General features: G+C 45.7%; 1 protein-coding gene across 2 annotated transcripts in view; it reads left to right on the forward strand.

The window, feature by feature from the left end:
* Positions 1–19689, forward strand: part of LOC109881711 (endophilin-A3) — a 59369-nt gene that overhangs the window by 16897 nt on the left and 22783 nt on the right. For both annotated transcript variants that reach the window (XM_031812492.1, XM_031812493.1), the window contains exons 2-6: positions 12345–12413; positions 14872–14944; positions 16818–16961; positions 18094–18227; positions 18528–18686. In XM_031812492.1, the coding sequence (XP_031668352.1) occupies positions 12345–12413; positions 14872–14944; positions 16818–16961; positions 18094–18227; positions 18528–18686 (579 nt within the window). The remainder of the gene's footprint in view (positions 1–12344; positions 12414–14871; positions 14945–16817; positions 16962–18093; positions 18228–18527; positions 18687–19689) is intronic.

Raw genomic sequence — 19689 nt, forward strand, 5'->3', positions numbered from 1 at the left:
AAAGAAGAAAGGATCTAAACCATCTGACCCAGATGTTTTTTTGGGGTCAAGTTTAGGGAGCTCCTTTAGCACCTCAGACTCAGTGACCGACTGCAGGGAGAAACTTTGTAGTGCGGGAACGAGCTTCTAAACTAATAATGGATCACAGTTACAGTGCCTTGCGAAAGTATTCATCCCCCTTGAACTTTGCGACCTTTTGCCACATTTCAGGCTTCAAACATAAAGATATAAAACTGTATTTTTTTGTGAAGAATCAACAACAAGTGGGACACAATCATGAAGTGGAAGAACATTTATTGGATATTTCAAACTTTTTTAACAAATCAAAAACTGAAAAATTGGGCGTGCAAGATTATTCAGCCCCCTTAAGTTAATACTTTGTAGCGCCACCTTTTGCTGCGATTACAGCTGTAAGTCGCTTGGGGTATGTCTCTATCAGTTTTGCACATCGAGAGACTGACATTTTTTCCCATTCCTCCTTGCAAAACAGCTCGAGCTCAGTGAGGTTGGATGGAGAGCATTTGTGAACAGCAGTATGTAAGATACTCTATGGCAAGGTAACATTCTGTACCCTGTCCACCACCAATACTGTAGAGGGCCTAACTGAAAGCATGTTTGAAAAGTAGGCTAGCTAACCCTACTGACACAGACACAGTCAGTGCCATGCAGCAAAGTCTGCACTAGAAAACTCAATGGGCAGAACTTCCTTTGAGAAAGTGGGTCTGTGGTAGCTTATTGGTTCATTGCAGTCCCTTAGATTTCACTCCTACTGCAACAGTGATACACGCCGTGTCTTCGACAGCACTGTTGATCTAGCAGTTTTGCTGACTGCAGCGCTGTGTGTTTTGTGTCCCAAATATCTACACAGTGCACTATATAGGGAATAGGGTGCCATTTGGTTCGAACTATGGTGTCTCCACTAAGCACACAGAGTCACTTCTGTGTCCTGTCTACCCCCCGCCCCCCTGCTACTGTACATTGTTGTGTTGATTTGCTGGCCCATTGGTTTCATAAGTTTAGTGGGTGGTACTGTGTGAATACTGGCCCATTGGTTGCATAAGGTTGGTGGGTGGTACTGTGTGAATACAGACTACGGCACTGTCATTGACGGTGTTGTCATAATGGTTAGTGATGACAAATACACACTGCCAGTGTATTGTGACTAATATGTGTGGAAATTGGAACAGTATTCAAAATGTCAGGGTTGATGTGAAGTCCATTCGTTTGATGACGGGAATCTTCCTCCTCAAATTGAATCATCGGTAGAGAGTGGATAGTTTTTGTGCCAAAGGGCTTGGATGTTGCTTTGGGGGCCTATTCACCCTGTTCTATGCTGCTGCTGTGGTTGGCCCTACTGTACAGTAGCTTCTGCTATTCTGGGAGCTTAGCAGCAGCTGGTGTGTCTATGGCCATGCTTCCTCTGTCTCCGTCTTCGCTGATGTTACGCTGTCATCAACCCCCAGTGCTCGAGGGTGAAGTTTCCCCTAGCTACTGATCTAGGATCAGCTTCCCCCCCCCCAATCCTCACATTAACCATTAGTGGGGGAAATGCAAAACTGACCCAAGCTCAGCGTCTAGGGGTAACTTCTCCCTACACCCATCGACCCCCAGCTGACACAGCTATGACACAGTATTAATTTTGCCTAGGGGATAACACACTACCCAAGCCTGAGCGTGAACTGTGAGACAAATAGATTTTTTGCAGTTGATTGCTGAGTGGGCTGATTGCACAATGTTTCGGTTGGTTTCACTTAACAAGGAAACTGTGACTAAGTTTGCACTACAGCCGTGATAGGCCTACGGTGTTTCGTCATCAACCAATCTGGGTGAGTTTCCTGAAAACCTTGTTTGGTGGGCAATGTATATGTGTGAAATGAAGCACTTTGTTGTTCTACAGGAGATGTGGGTAGTCTGGGTCGTCAAAATAAATTGAGAACCATATTAGCTACAAGGCTTTCAGGAAACTGGCAACTGAATGATAAGCACACAGCTGTCTGTTGACCTTTAGGCCAAGACTCCACTTTGACAATTTTGACTTAGCTTTTGAGCTGTTCTTGAAAGAAAAGCCTTTCTCCCACAGATTTCTTCTGCAGTGTGGTAGATAAACTCATTCAGATGACTCGGTCAAGGCTTGCATGCACACGAACACTCGTACACACACAAACACATGTACACACACAAAAACACACAAACACATGTACACACACATTCGCTTTCAAGAACTGAACCAGTCAGTGGTTGTTATTGTTCCTGTAATGAATGACCGTAGTCGTTTCAGCTGACAACCCCCAGGCTTGTAGAACACAGAGTGTTTCCTGAGCGGAAACCTTGTAAAATCACAGTTCAGCCCTGTACTGCATATATACTACAGCCACAGTGTCACAGTTCAGCCCTGTACTGCATAAAGACTACAGCCAGTGTCACAGTTCAGCCCTGTACTGCATAAATACTACAGCCACAGTGACACAGTTCAGCCCTGTACTGCATAAATACTACAGCCACAGTGTCACAGTTCAGCCCTGTACTGCATAAATACTACAGCCACAGTGTCACAGTTCAGCCCTGTACTGCATATATACTACAGCCACAGTGTCACAGTTTAGCCCTGTACTGCATAAAGACTACAGCCACAGTGTCACAGTTCAGCCCTGTACTGCATATATACTACAGCCACAGTGTCACAGTTCAGCCCTGTACTGCATATATACTACAGCCACAGTGTCACAGTTTAGCCCTGTACTGCATAAAGACTACAGCCACAGTGTCACAGTTCAGCCCTGTACTGCATATATACTACAGCCACAGTGTCACAGTTTAGCCCTGTACTGCATATATACTACAGCCACAGTGTCACAGTTCAGCCCTGTACTGCATAAATACTACAGCCACAGTGTCACAGTTCAGCCCTGTACTGCATTAATACTACAGCCACAGTGTCACAGTTCAGCCCTGTACTGCATAAATACTACAGCCACAGTGTCACAGTTCAGCCCTGTACTGCATAAATACTACAGCCACAGTGTCACAGTTCAGCCCTGTACTGCATATATACTACAGCCATTGTGTCACAGTTCAGCCCTGTACTGCATAAATACTACAGCCACAGTGTCACAGTTCAGCCCTGTACTGCATAAATACTACAGCCACAGTGTCACAGTTCAGCCCTGTACTGCATAAATACCACAGCCACAGTGTCACAGTTCAGCCCTGTACTGCATAAATACTACAGTCACAGTGTCACAGTTCAGCCCTGTACTGCATAAATACTACAGCCACAGTGTCACAGTTCAGCCCTGTACTGCATAAATACCACAGCCACAGTGTCACAGTTCAGCCCTGTACTGCATAAATACTACAGCCACAGTGTCACAGTTCAGCCCTGTACTGCATAAATACTACAGCCACAGTGTCACAGTTCAGCCCTGTACTGCATAAATACTACAGCCACAGTGTCACAGTTCAGCCCTGAATACTGACTCACAGCCACCAACTTCTGCACCCAAGAAAAGGACACAAGCTGGTGTGAATCAGTGGTTGCCTTCCAAATGTCACCCTATTCCCTATTTAGTGCTCTACATTTGACCAGGGCCCAATAGGGTCTGGTTAAAAGCAGTGCGTCCTATATAGGGAATAAGTTGCCATTCGGGATGCACACAGTCTCTGATGTCCAGAGCCTGACAAATTCAACTGGGATATTGTCAGGTGTTATCGATGGCACATAGTTTTGTGAACTCTGAGGATCAGTTCAGTAACTCTGGCCATGAAGAGCTACGATTGTGCATGCCTTTGTTCCAGCCATGCATTAACACACCTGATTCAACAAATCAAGACATTGATTTGGAGGCCAGTTCTGCCATATGTCTCTGGTTAGTGTCTGTCTGTCTGTCTGTCTGTCTGTCTGTCTGTCTGTCTGTCTGTCTGTCTGTCTGTCTGTCTGTCTGTCTGTCTGTCTGTCTGTCTGTCTGTCTGTCTGTCTGTCTGTCTGTCTGTCTGTCTGTCTGTCTGTCTGTCTGTCTGTCTGTCTGTCTGTCTGTCTGTCTGTCTGTCTGTCTGTCTGTCCATCTGTCTTATCTGTTATTAGCCAGTGCTGTGGCGTCGTGCCTGTGCCTTGTAGGACACATTAGCACCATTATATTTAGCCACCTGATGACAGAGTGGCATGCTGCTTTTTGTCCTCGCTAATTTGTGTGACATCACTCGTCATTCGCAGTGTTAGTGTGAAACCAGCCTACTTTTAGGAAAAAGAAACACCAAGTTCAAGGTTTATTTCCCTGTATTTGTTTCAGATAATGTTAGTGCTCTGAAGTGAAACTCAAAAAATGGTATGTGAGGATGAGGAGCGTGCACTTCTCTGGTAAAAGAGCATTTCACTGCTGGTTGATGTTCACACTTTTAGTCCTACACTGTTGCAGTTAGCTAGTGTAGGTTTTTCTGTAGCACTTGTTATAGTGAGACCTGGGTTCAAATAATATTTGAAATAATTCCAAATACTCTAGCTGTTCTTTATTGAGCTTGCCTGGTGCGATGGAACCAATTGAAAGTCCCAAAAGTGCAAACCTCACCCACCTGGCTTTCACTAAAAGTATTACTATTTCAAATAGCATTTGAACCCAGGTCTGCAGTAGCCTACTCCTTCCAGAGGTAGGATGTCTGAGAAGCAAGGCTACACGCCAGACAGTACCTCTTAGCACCTTTTTTTATATCTAGAATCTTAAAGGGTTCTTCGGCTGTTCCATAGGAGAACCCATTGAAGAACCCTTTTTGTTCCAGGTAGAAACCTTTTGGGTTCCATGTGTGACCCATTCAACAGAAGGAACCAAAAAGGGAGAAAGACATAAAGAGAAGAGTAGGGGTTCTCCTATGGGGACAGCCGAAGAACCCTTTTTCTAAGAGTGTGACGATGTAGTCATTTCCTTCCCATTGTGTGGTAAGGAGTAAAGGCTATCACAGTTTCCTCAGTCATGTAGATGTACAGAGAAAGGCATCTTGTGGTCTGTGTCGTACAGCAGCTAGAGCCTCTGATCCCGGTACACATACTGTATGTCAGAGTCGACATGGGTTAGAATCTTAAGACAAAATACATTCTACACTTCTAGGATCCCCAGCATCACCCCACATGTTATGACATGCTGGTTTTGGAATTGAAACAGGGTCCCCCATCAGTGTGGCGTACATAGTATTTGTTTATATTTTACTGTGTAAGGTACAGAGCAGTGGAGGCTGCTGAGGGGAGGACGGCTCAAAATAATGTCTGGGATGGAGTGAATGGAATGGTATCCAAAAAGTGTGTTTGATACCATTCCATTAACTCAATTCCAACCATTATTTTGAGCTGTCCTCCCCTCAGAAACCTCCACTGGTACTGACTGCTTTATGTGTATGGTATTATCTTCAGTACATACATTTGTAGGCTGCTTAACTTACCCTGTCCCATGGCTTAACTTACCCTGTCCCATGGCTTAACTTACCCTGTCCCATGGCTTAACTTACCCTGTCCCATGGCTTAACCTACCCTGTCCCATGGCTTAACCTACCCTGTCCCATGGCTTAACTTACCCTGTCCCATGGCTTAACCTACCCTGTCCCATGGCTTAACTTACCCTGTCCCATGGCTTAACCTACCCTGTCCCATGGCTTAACTTACCCTGTCCCATGGCTTAACCTACCCTGTCCCATGGCTTAACTTACCCTGTCCCATGGCTTAACTTACCCTGTCCCATGGCTTAACTTACCCTGTCCCATGGCTTAACTTACCCTGTCCCATGGCTTAACTTACCCTGTCCCATGGCTTAACTTACCCTGTCCCATGGCTTAACCTACCCTGTCCCATGGCTTAACTTACCCTGTCCCATGGCTTAACTTACCCTGTCCCATGGCTTAACTTACCCTGTCCCATGGCTTAACCTACCCTGTCCCATGGCTTAACTTACCCTGTCCCATGGCTTAACTTACCCTGTCCCATGGCTTAACTTACCCTGTCCCATGGCTTAACTTACCCTGTCCCATGGCTTAACCTACCCTGTCCCATGGCTTAACTTACCCTGTCCCATGGCTTAACTTACCCTGTCCCATGGCTTAACCTACCCTGTCCCATGGATTAACTTACCCTGTCCCATGGCTTAACTTACCCTGTCCCATGGCTTAACCTACCCTGTCCCATGGCTTAACTTACCCTGTCCCATGGCTTAACCTACCCTGTCCCATGGCTTAACTTACCCTGTCCCATGGATTAACTTACCCTGTCCCATGGCTTAACTTACCCTGTCCCATGGCTTAACTTACCCTGTCCCATGGCTTAACTTACCCTGTCCCATGGCTTAACTTACCCTGTCCCATGGCTTAACTTACCCTGTCCCATGGCTTAACCTACCCTGTCCCATGGATTAACTTACCCTGTCCCATGGCTTAACCTACCCTGTCCCATGGCTTAACCTACCCTGTCCCATGGCTTAACTTACCCTGTCCCATGGCTTAACCTACCCTGTCCCATGGCTTAACGTACCCTGTCCCATGGCTTAACCTACCCTGTCCCATGGATTAACTTACCCTGTCCCATGGCTTAACCTACCCTGTCCCATGGCTTAACCTACCCTGTCCCATGGCTTAACTTACCCTGTCCCATGGCTTAACCTACCCTGTCCCATGGCTTAACTTACCCTGTCCCATGGCTTAACTTACCCTGTCCCATGGCTTAACTTACCCTGTCCCATGGCTTAACCTACCCTGTCCCATGGCTTAACCTACCCTGTCCCATGGCTTAACTTACCCTGTCCCATGGCTTAACTTACCCTGTCCCATGGCTTAACTTACCCTGTCCCATGGCTTAACTTACCCTGTCCCATGGCTTAACCTACCCTGTCCCATGGCTTAACCTACCCTGTCCCATGGCTTAACCTACCCTGTCCCATGGCTTAACTTACCCTGTCCCATGGCTTAACCTACCCTGTCCCATGGCTTAACCTACCCTGTCCCATGGCTTAACCTACCCTGTCCCATGGCTTAACCTACCCTGTCCCATGGCTTAACCTACCCTGTCCCATGGCTTAACGTACCCTGTCCCATGGCTTAACTTACCCTGTCCCATGGATTAACTTACCCTGTCCCATGGCTTAACTTACCCTGTCCCATGGCTTAACCTACCCTGTCCCATGGCTTAACCTACCCTGTCCCATGGCTTAACCTACCCTGTCCCATGGCTTAACCTACCCTGTCCCATGGCTTAACCTACCCTGTCCCATGGCTTAACTTACCCTGTCCCATGGCTTAACCTACCCTGTCCCATGGCTTAACCTACCCTGTCCCATGGCTTAACCTACCCTGTCCCATGGCTTAACCTACCCTGTCCCATGGCTTAACCTACCCTGTCCCATGGCTTAACCTACCCTGTCCCATGGCTTAACGTACCCTGTCCCATGGCTTAACTTACCCTGTCCCATGGCTTAACTTACCCTGTCCCATGGCTGAACTCACCCTGTCCCATGGCTTAACCTACCCTGTCCCATGGCTTAACTTGCCCTGTCCCATGGCCTAACCTACCCTGTCCCATGGCCTAACCTACCCTGTTCCATGGCTTAACTTAACCTGTCCCATGGCTGAACTTACCCTGTCCCATGGCTTAACTTACCCTGTCCCGTGGCTTAACTTACCCTGTCCCATGGCTTAACCTACCCTGTCCGATGGCTTAACCTACCCTGTCCCATGGCTTAACTCACCCTGTTCCATGGCTTAACTCACCCTGTCCCATGGCTTAACCTACCCCATACCCAGGATCATTTTTGTGAAGTGAACAGTTTTTTTGGACAAGCTATGTTTTCAAAACTAATGTTCACATGAATATATATCCAGAAATACAGTATGTGTATATATCTTAGTTAGGAAGAATGCTATATTTCCCTTGATGGAGTGATGCTGAATGTAATTATTTTTAAACTTGGCCTCCCGGGTGGCGCAGTGGTTAAGGGCGCTGTACTGCAGAGCTAGCTGTGCCACCAGAGACTCTGGGTTCGCACAATTGGCCTAGCATCGTCTGGGTTAGGGAGGGTTTGGCCAGTAGGGAAATCCTTGTCTCATCGCGCACCAGCGACTCCTGTGGCGGGCCGGGCACAGTGCGCGCTAACCAAGGTTGCCAGGTGCACTGTGTTTCCTCCGACACATTGGTGCGGCTGGCTTCCGGGTTGAATGGCGCTGTGTTAAGAAGCAGTGCGGCTTGGTTGGGTTGTGTATCGGAGGACGCATGACTTTCAACCTTCGTCTCTCCCGAGCCCGTACGGGAGTTGTAGCGATGAGACAAGATAGTAGCTACTAAACAATTGGATACCACGAAATTGGGGAGAAAAAGGGGTAAAAAAATAAATAAATACATTTTTACTTACCCCCACTCTCCCCTAAATGTCTGTGTCTTTTCCATAAAACCTCCATTACACAGTTCTTCTCCATAAAACCCATGTTACATCAAAGTTCCATTATCTGCTGTTCTAGGTGCTGTGTTCCACCTCCAGAGGTCAGGGGTCAGGTATATAGTGTCCTGAGTGGAAGTTGTCCTCAGGCTACAGTACTTACCCTCCTCACATCTATATCAGTGTCCGGTCTTCACAAAAAGGAGAAGAAAGGTTTTTCCAGCTCTGTTGCCTCTCAACCTAAAATAATTTGGCATGGTAGTACATTCACATGCTCCAACACATATCACCTCTATTGGATAGTGGCAAACATAGAATTATTGGTTAGTGGCAAACATAGAATTATTGGTTAGTGGCAAACATAGAATTATTGGTTAGTGGCAAACATAGAATTATTGGTTAGTGTCAAACGTAGAATTATTGGTTAGTGTCAAACGTAGAATTATTGGTTAGTGACAAACGTAGAATTATTGGTTAGTGACAAACGTAGAATTATTGGTTAGTGACAAACGTAGAATTATTGGTTAGTGTCAAACGTAGAATTATTGGTTAGTGACAAACGTAGAATTATTGGTTAGTGACAAACGTAGAATTATTGGTTAGTGACAAACGTAGAATTATTGGTCAGTGTCAAACGTAGAATTATTGGTTAGTGTCAAACGTAGAATTATTGGTTAGTGACAAACGTAGAATTATTGGTTAGTGACAAACGTAGAATTATTGGTTAGTGACAAACGTAGAATTATTGGTTAGTGACAAACGTAGAATTATTGGTTAGTGTCAAACGTAGAATTATTGGTTAGTGTCAAACGTAGAATTATTGGTTAGTGTCAAATGTAGAATTATTGGTTAGTGACAAACGTAGAATTATTGGTTAGTGACAAACGTAGAATTATTGGTTAGTGACAAACGTAGAATTATTGGTTAGTGACAAACGTAGAATTATTGGTTAGTGTCAAACGTAGAATTATTGATTAGTGTCAAACGTAGAATTATTGGTTAGTGTCAAATGTAGAATTATTGGTTAGTGACAAACGTAGAATTATTGGTTAGTGACAAACGTAGAATTATTGGTTAGTGACAAACGTAGAATTATTGGTTAGTGGCAAACGTAGAATTATTGGTTAGTGACAAACGTAGAATTATTGGTTAGTGACAAACGTAGAATTATTGGTTAGTGACAAACGTAGACGTTGTCCTTTCCTCAGCCTACTAACCCTCCCTCCCTGCATGGATAAGTTACAATTACACCTAAGTGTTAGGATTCACCCCTTAGTGTCTTAGCAGAACAGAGTCAGGGGGATATTTCTGCAGTGATGCATACTGGTGTGTCTTGTCCTTTAGCAGCGCCTGGGTTTTTAGCTCTCTGACTGGTCTTCAAGGAGCTCAAAGTTCTGGACGTCTCTTTGACCGGTCTTCAAGGAGCTCAAAGTTCTGGACTTCTCTTTGACTGATCTTCAAGGAGCTCAAAGTTCTGGACTTCTCTTTGACCGGTCTTCAGGGAGCTCAAAGTTTTGGACGTCTCTTTGACCGGTCTTCAGGGAGCTCAAAGTTCTGGACTTCTCTCTGACTGGTCTTCAGGGAGCTCAACATTCTGGACTTCTCTCTGCCTGGTCTTCAAGGAGCTCAAAGTTCTGGACTTCTCTCTGACTGGTCTTCAAGGAGCTCAAAGTTCTGGACTTCTCTTGGACCGGTTTTCAGGGAGCTCAAAGTTCTGGACATCTCTCTGACTGGTCTTCAAGGAGCTCAAAGTTCTGGACTTCTCTCTGACTGGTCTTCAAGGAGCTCAAAGTTCTGGACTTCTCTCTGACCTTCGTGGCTCAGCTGTTAGACTACTTTTTAAGGAATTAGCCTACTGTACTGTACTAAATTTCCATCCATCCAAATTTTTCTAAATCCATCCTAAATGTTCTTATCACTGCCAAAGGAATGGTCTCTCTCTGCTTCAGAACTTAACTCCTTAGATTGACACCCAAGCTAACACATTTTGTTTCCCACAACGTTACAGGGAATTTGTTTTTCAAATAACCAAAGGAGAACCTTTAGGCAATGCTATGGGAACGTTTAGTGTTATCTGGGACAGTCTTTTAAAACAAATGAGCCTGCCTGGTAGTGTCCCTGTCTGTTTGTGCTTTATTCCTCTCAGTGTGTGGTCATTCACTGATTGATGACCTTTAATATGGGACCTATTTAGTAGGTTGTCATGCCAAAGGTGTGCTGTATGACTTGACGATGATTAAAGAGTTGGCTAAATTATGTACAGTAGGAGACCACGTTAAAACCAAATGGTGAAACAGTTTCCTCTGGGGTTTGTAATCGGCTATCTTATTACAGTATTATTGTGTTGTTTGTGCTTCCATAGCATGTATCTGCTACCAACCAACACATCTTTCTTTATAGAGTCATATATGGCACCACTTGAGCATGTTTTATGTAAATGGTTTCAGTAAAACACAGCCCATTAAGAATGACCATCTCCCGATTCAATTTGTGAGCCATCAGACAAGGTACATGTAGATCACAGGAGGTTGGTGGCACCTTAATTTGGGAGGACGGGCTCGTGGGAATGGCTGGAGCAGAATAAGTGGAATGGTATCAACTACTATGTGTTTGATGCCATTCCATTTGTTCAGTTCCAGACATTATTATGAGCCTCCACCCCTCAGCAGCCTCTTGTGATGTAGATTCAGACTGATACACTCTGACCTGCTGCAGGGGGGGAGTAAGAAAGAGAAGTTGCGATTGCCTCTGTAGATGTCATCTCTCTGAAGGGCCCACTATCACACTGTTGACATGAATGAGGGAGGTAAATGAAGGGAGAGGAGGGAGGGAAAGATACAAGGTAAAAGAGTGAAAGAGGGAGTGAAGAGGAGAGGTAGTGGATACAATGAATGAAGAGGCAGAGAGAGAGATAGATATTGAAGAGGGCAAAGGAGAGAGAGGGAGAAAGACATAAAGAGAAGAGGAGAGGTAGAGGATAAATGAAATGGAGAAAGCCAGAGAGAGAGATGAAACCTAATAGCCTGGTGATTATTACCTCTCTCTCTCCCAGACCTCTGAGCGTCACCAGAGTGCCACTGTGCTGTGCAATTCCATGAGGAGTTTACCAGTGTCATCACACACACACACACACACACACACACACACACACACACATACACTGCCATTACTCCCCCAGTATCCCTGATCTGATGTCTTTCTCACACACTAATCAATCTAATGAGTGTTACTGCATGATAAATGTGTCTGTCTCTGTCAGTGAGAGCACATCAACAACAAGAAAAGTGATGACACTAATACTATCTCCCTGTCTTTCCTCTCGCTTCCCCTCCCTACCCCTACCTCCATCCCCTCTCTCTCCCTCCATCCCCTCTCTCTCCCTCATCCCCTCCCTACCCCTACCTCCAACTCCCCCCTCTCCCTCCATCCCCTCCCTACCCCTACCTCCATCCCCTCTCTCTCCCTCATCCCCTCCCTACCCCTACCTCCATCCCCTCTCTCTCCCTCCATCCCCCCTCTCTCTCTCACTCAATTTCCTCTCTCTCTTTCTCCCCACCTCTCTCTCTCTCTCTCTCTCTCTCTCTCTCCCCACCTATCTTTCTCTCTCTCCATCCCCTCTCCCTCTTTTATCTCTCTTTCTCTCCCACTCTCTCTCTCTCCCTACATCCTCCCCCCCTCTCTCTCTCCCTCCATCCTCTCTCTCTCTCTCTCTCCCCACCTCTCTCTCCCCCCACCTATCTTTCTCTCTCTCCATCCCCTCTCCCTCTTGTATCTCTCTTTCTCTCCCACTCTCTCTCTCTCCCTCCATCCTCTCTCTCTCTCTCTCTCCCCACCTCTCTCTCTCTCTCCCCCTCTCTCTCTCTGTCTTTCCCCACCTCTCTCTCTCTCTCCCCCCCTCTCTCTCTGTCTTTCCCCACCACTCTCTCTCCCTCCCCTCCATCTCTATAGTTGCTGAGTGAGAAGATAAGTGGTGCTGAAGGGACAAAGCTGGATGAAGACTTCATGGAGATGGAGAGGGTAAGGATGATAGAGACGGCGCTATTAGCAACGCAAAACATCCTTGTAGTATACACAATGGCTGGCTCTGGGCTGTAGTGTCCCCTAGGTATCTAGGATCAGATTCCCCTCCACCTATCCTGAACTTAACCATTAGTAGTGAAAATGCTAAACTGAACTAAGATCAGTGTCTAAGAGAAACTTCACTCTACTCCTCCCAATGGTTGCGTCCCAAATAGCAACCTATTCCCTATGTAGTGCACTACTGTTGACCTGAGCCCTATGGGCCTTTTTTCAAAAGTAATGCACTTTATAGGCCATTTATGCCATTTATGACAGAGACAATAACTACCAGACCTCAGGATGGATGCACTACTGCTCTTTTACTGTCCACGATGGTGTTCTTCTGTGGTCCCGGGTATTCACAGGGGTGCAGGCTTTTGTTCAAGCCCAGCACTGGGCACAGACTTCAGTTCAACGTCTAGTGTTGATTTACATTTGTTTGAGTTGTCAGCTGACGTGAAATCAACGTTAAACATTTTTTTATATACAGTGGATGTCGGAAGTTTACATACACTTAGGTTGGAGTCATTAAAACTCGTTTTTCAACCACTTCATAAATGTCTTGTTAACAAACTATAGTTTTGGCAAGTCAGTTAAGACATCTACTTTGTGCATGACAGAAGTCATTTTTCCAACAATTGTTTACAGACAGATTATTTTACTTATAATTCACTGTATCACAATTCCAGTGGGTCAGAAGTTTACATACACTAAGTTGACTGTGCCTTTAAACAGCTTTGAAAATTCCAGAAAATGATGTCATGGCTTTAGAAGCTTCTGATAGGCTAATTGACATCATTTGAGTCAATTGGAGGTGTACGTGTGGATGTATTTCAAGGCCTACCTTCAAACTCAGTGCATCTTTGCTTGACATCATGGGAAAATCGAAAGAAATCAGCCAAGACCTCAGAAAAAACATTGTAGACCTCCACAAGTCTGGTTCATCCTTGGGAGAAATGTCCAAATGCCTGAAGGTACCACGTTCATCTGTACAAACAATAGCACGCAAGTATAAACACCATGGGACCAGGCAGCCGTCATACCGCTCAGGAAGGAGACGTGTTCTGTCTCCTAGAGATGAACGTACTTTGTTGCGAAAAGTGCAAATCAATCCCAGAGCAACAGTAAAGGACCTTGTGAAGATGCTGGAGGAAACAGGTACAAAAGTATTTATATCCACAGTAAAACGAGTCCTATATCGACATAACCTGAAAGGCCGCTCAGCAAGGAAGAAGCCACTGCTCCAAAACTGCCATAAAAAAGCCAGACTACGGTTTGCAACTGCACTTGAGGCCAAAGATCGTACTTTTTGGAAAAATGTACTCTGATCTGATAAAACAACAATAGAACTGTTTGGCCAAAATGACCATCATTATGTTTGGAGGAAAAAGGGGGAGGCTTGTAAGCCAAAGAACACCATCCCAACCGTGAAGCATGGTGGTGGCAGCATCATGTTGTTGGGGTGCTTTGCTGCAGGAGGGACTGGTGCACTTCACAAACTAGATGGCATCACGAGAAAGGAAAGTTATGTGGATATATTGAAGCAACATCTCAAGACATCAGTCAGGAAGTTAAAGTTTTGTCACAAATGGATCTTCCAAATGGACAATGACCCGAAGCATACTTCCAAAGTTGTGGCAAAATGGCTTAAGGACAACAAAGTCATGGTATTGGAGTGGCCATCACAAAGCTCTGAGCTTAATCCTATAGAACATTTGTGGGCAGAACTGAAAAAGCGTGTGCGAGCAAGGAGGCCTACAAACCTGACACAGTTGCTAATTGAGTGTATGTAAACTTCTGACCCACTGGGAATGTGATGAAAGAAACATGACATTTCACATTCTTAAAATAAAGTGGTGATCCTAACTGACATAAAACAGGGCATTTCTACTGGGATTAAATGTCAGGAATTGTGAAAAACTGAGTTTAAATGTACTTGGCTAAGGTGTATGTAAATTCCCGACTTCATCTGTACATTCACCATGTCATTGGATTTGGGATAAAGGTTGGGTGAAAAAAAGGCGAAATGCCCTTACATTGATGATTTGAGGTAAAATGACATGGAAACAACCTTGATTAACCAGTAATTGCCCAGTGGAAACACACCTGAATCAACCTTTCATTGAGTGTTTAAGTGGTTGAGTCAGGTTCCTGCAGGGGGTGCAGGCTTTTGTTCCAGCTCAATACAAAAAAAACGAATTCAACTTCTCAACTCACCATCAAGTGTTTGAGTTGTTGGATCGGCTGTGTTGGTACTGGGCTGAAACACAGACCTACAATAGGCTGGAAGGGTCTCCAGTAGAGGTCGACCTCTAGTCTCCAGGACCAAGGTGGAAGAACAGTTGTCTTCTTGTAACCAATACGTGCTGAAATAAAGACCCTCTCTATTGAGCTAACATGATCGTCTTGTTTCTAGAAAATCGATGTCACAAACAAATCAGTGTTGGACCTCTTGACCAAAACAACAGAATACCTACAACCTAACCCAGGTGAGACAACACTTTACAGAATATTGAACTTACTTAAACTTACATGCAGAAGTTAAAGAACTTTACTATGTAGGTGAATGGTTAGGATGGATGGAAGGGGTGGATGGATGGATGGATGGAAGTGATGAATGAATGGATGGATGGATGAAAGGGATGAATGGATGGATGGATGGAAGGGGTGGATGGATGGATGGATGGATGAATGAATGGATGGATGGATGAAAGGGATGAATGGATGGATGGATGAAGGGGTGGATGGATGGATGGATCAGGTGGATGGATGGAAGGGGTGGATGGATGGATGGATGGAAGGGTTGGATGGATGGATGGATGGATGAAGGGCTGGATGGATGGATGGATGGATGGGGTGGACAGATGGATGGATGGATGGATGAAGGGATGGATGGGTGGGGTGGACGGATGGATGGATGGATGGATGAAGGGATGGATGGATGGATGGATGAAGGGATGGATGATGGATGGATGGAAGAGGTGGATGGATGGATGGATGGATGGATGTAAGGGGTGGATGGATGGAAGAGGTGGTTGGATGATGGAAGGGTTGGATGGATGGAAGAGGTGTATGGATGAAAGGGGTGGATGGATGGATGGATGGAAGAGGTGTATGGATGGAAGGGGTGGATGGATGGAAGAGGTGTATGGATGGATGGATGGATGGAAGGGGTGGATGGATGAAAGGACGGATGGGGTGGACAGATGGATGGATGGATGAAGGGATGGATGGATGGGGTGGACGGATGGATGGATGGATGGATGGATGGATGGGTGGATGGAAGTGATGAATGAATGGATGGATGGATGAAAGGGATGAATGGATGGATGGATGGAAGGGGTGGATGGATGGATGGATGGATGGATGGATGGATGGATGGATGGATGGATGAATGGATGGATGGATGAAAGGGATGAATGGATGGATGGATGAAGGGGTGGATGGATGGATGGATCAGGTGGATGGATGGAAGGGTTGGATGGATGGATGGATGGATGGATGGAAGGGGTGGATGGATGGATGGATGGATGGATGGATGGATGGATGGATGGATGGATGGATGGATGAAGGGCTGGATGGATGGATGGATGGGGTGGACAGATGGATGGATGGATGGATGGATGAAGGGATGGATGGGTGGGGTGGACGGATGGATGGATGGATGGATGGATGAAGGGATGGATGGATGGATGATGGATGGATGGAAGAGGTGGATGGATGGATGGATGTAAGGGGTGGATGGATGGAAGAGGTGGTTGGATGATGGAAGGGTTGGATGGATGGAAGAGGTGTATGGATGAAAGGGGTGGATGGATGGATGGATGGAAGAGGTGTATGGATGGAAGGGGTGGATGGATGGAAGAGGTGTATGGATGGATGGATGGATGGAAGGGGTGGATGGATGAAAGGACGGATGGGGTGGACAGATGGATGGATGGATGAAGGGATGGATGGATGGGGTGGACGGATGGATGGATGGATGGATGGGTGGATGGATGGGTGGATGGATGGGGTGGACGGATGGATGGATGGATGGATGGGTGGATGGAAGAGGTGGTTGGATGGATGGAAGGGTTGGATGGATGGAAGAGGTGGTTTGATGGATGGAAGGGGTGGATGGATGGATGGATGGATGGGTGGATGGATGGATGGAAGGTTTGGATGGATGGATGGATGGAAGGGTGGATGGATGGATAGAAGAGGTGGTTGGATGGATGGAAGGGGTGGATGGATGGAGGGGGTGGGTGGGTGGATGGATGGATGAAAGCAAGTCAGCAGTGTGATGCAGGGTGATATGCTGCTGGTGACAAATAAAACAAACACAAATAAAAAGTGATCAGTCCATGTGTTTTGCTGTAGCTTCCAGAGCCAAGTTGGGGATGTTAAACACAGTGTCAAAGATGAGAGGACAGGTGAAGACCACAGGATACCCACAGACCGAGGGCCTACTGGGGGACTGTATGATGCGCTATGGACATGATCTGGGAGACCAGTCCTCCTTCGGTATGAATCACACACACACACGTTCAGCCCACATACGTGCACACACACACACAGACACACACGCTGTGCTATGTGAGGGCTGTGAGGAGCACGAGAGGAAGCCTTTGAAAAGCTTTTCATCCTAACCTGACTGTGCACACGCCCACCAACCCACCCACGCTCACTCGCTCACACACACACACACACACACACACACACACACACACACACACACACACACACACACACCCTGTGTGCAGCCAGCTAGTCTGTACTGTGTTTCCGCCTGTGAAAACCTGTGGCTTTGTTGAGCTGCTTCCCGTCTCAACTCTGACACCTGGTGGCTACAAAACGTACTTACTCTGAACATGGGTTTTGATAATATCATTAGTAAAGGCCCAGTTTCCCAGACACAAATTAAGGGTAGTTCTAGACTAAAGCCCATGTTCCCATCTTAGTGAAAGATTAAGGCCAGGACTCAATGGAAGGTGTGCTATAGAGCAGTACACTTGACAGCAGACAATTCACCTTTTAAAATAAATTCGGAGATCACATTCATAATAAATGCTGCGAATGTTGGTTCAAGCATGAATAACCTTCAACAGTGTGCTGCTCTGTGAATGAATCCCAGCCTAGACTTCATCTGTGTCTTGAAAACCAGACCTTAATATTCAATACAAACTTCAAACAGGTGTTACATTATCCAGTTATCAACTATCTAGAAACCAAATCATTATTTCTCAGGGATCTCGATTTTAACTTTGCAATTCCATTGAATAATGCACACTGATATGGAATTCTATATAGAATTGCTAGATAGTTAATTAATTGATCCTGCATCACCTTCTTGCTGTAAGTTGTTAGCGACACATGAATTCAGTGAAAGTGGCCCATGCGGGAATCAAACACTCAACCCTGGTGTTTGCTAGCATCTTACTCTCAAACCCACTCACCGTCAGAACCACCATGTTTCTGTTTCACGTGTTTCGCTCGTATCTGACAGCAGGGTCGTATTATGTTAAACTGTAGAAAAAGGTTTTGCAACAAGAAAATTAAAACAAGTGTTTCTTATTGGACAAGTTCGGGTAGGTCCCTCCCAGTTTTGGCCTGTTTGGTACCTTGTGAATAAGACCCAGGTGTTTTTTGTCTGCAGGCGGTGCGTTGGTGGACATCGGTGAGGCCATGAGGCAGATGGCCGACGTGAAAGACTCTCTGGACATCAGTGTCAAACAAAACTTTATTGACCCACTCCAGAACTTACAGGACAAAGACCTCAAGGAGATCACGGTCAGTGGTATATTACATCTCAGTGTCTATTAGCTTTCAGAACTCCATGTGTGCATCACAAATGGCACCCTATTCCCTTTATAGTGCACTACTTTTGACCAGGGCCCATATGGGATGTGCATAAAAGTTGTATACTTGCAATTTTGTAAAGTTGTATTTTGCAATGTTTAATTTGTATGTTATTTTATAAGTTTCATGAAGGTTTTGAGGAGGGCCGTCGTCAATTCCTCCTGGGAAGAGCCTCTGTACTGCCCCATATTGCCCCTTGTCAATGATCTCTCCTGATTGTTTTGTGTGCAGCATCACCTGAAGAAGCTGGAGGGGAGGCGGTTGGACTTTGACTATAAGAAGAAGCGTCAGGGGAAGGTGCCTGACGAGGAGATCCGTCAGGCAGTTGAGAAGTTTGAGGAGAGCAAAGAGCTGGCCGAGAGGAGCATGTTCAACTTCCTGGAGAACGATGTGAGTGAATAGTAGAGGCATACGCTACCTGTTGTAACGGTTCTCGCTCTCTCGTTCTCTCTCTCTGAAAAAGAGTGCCACCATGTGGTGGTCTGCAATAGAGGTGTCTGTTTCCATTATAGGTGAACTGTCCAAGCACCCCGGTTAGAGGATGGAGATGACCAGTAGGAGGCAGGGATACAATTCACACATTTCCATACACCAAACAGACACACACACACACACACACACACACACACACACACACACACACACACACACACACACACACACACACACACACACACACACACACACACACACACACACACACACACACACACACACACACACACACACACACACACACACACACACACACAGGAAGTAGGAAGGGTCCAGGGTGAGTTGTATTGAGGTGGCAGGTAGCCTAGTGGTTTGAGCATTGGGCCAGTAACCAAAAGGTTGCAGGATCGAATCCCTGAGCTGACAAGGTACAAATCTGTTGTTCTGCCCCTGAACAAGGCAGTTAACCCATTGTTCCCTGGTAGGCCGTTCTTAACTGACTTGCCTAGTTAAATAAAGGTAAATATATATACAGTTCCTTGCGAAAGTATTCGGCCCCCTTGAACTTTGCGACCTTTTGCCACATTTCAGGCTTCAAACATAAAGATATAAAACTGTATTTTTTTGTGAAGAATCAACAACAAGTGGGACACAATCATGAAGTGGAACGACATTTATTGGATATTTCAAACTTTTTTAACAAATCAAAAACTGAAAAATTGGGCGTGCAAAATTATTCAGACCCCTTAAGTTAATACTTTGTAACGCCACCTTTTGCTGCGATTACAGCTGTAAGTCGCTTGGGGTATGTCTCTATCAGTTTTGCACATCGAGAGACTGACATTTTTTCCCATTCCTCCTTGCAAAACAGCTCGAGCTCAGTGAGGATGGATGGAGAGCATTTGTGAACAGCAGTTTTCAGTTCTTTCCACAGATTCTCGATTGGATTCAGGTCTGG

Source organism: Oncorhynchus kisutch, unplaced genomic scaffold, assembly GCF_002021735.2.
Source record: "Oncorhynchus kisutch isolate 150728-3 unplaced genomic scaffold, Okis_V2 Okis03b-Okis08b_hom, whole genome shotgun sequence".
Classification (NCBI taxonomy): domain Eukaryota; kingdom Metazoa; phylum Chordata; class Actinopteri; order Salmoniformes; family Salmonidae; genus Oncorhynchus; species Oncorhynchus kisutch.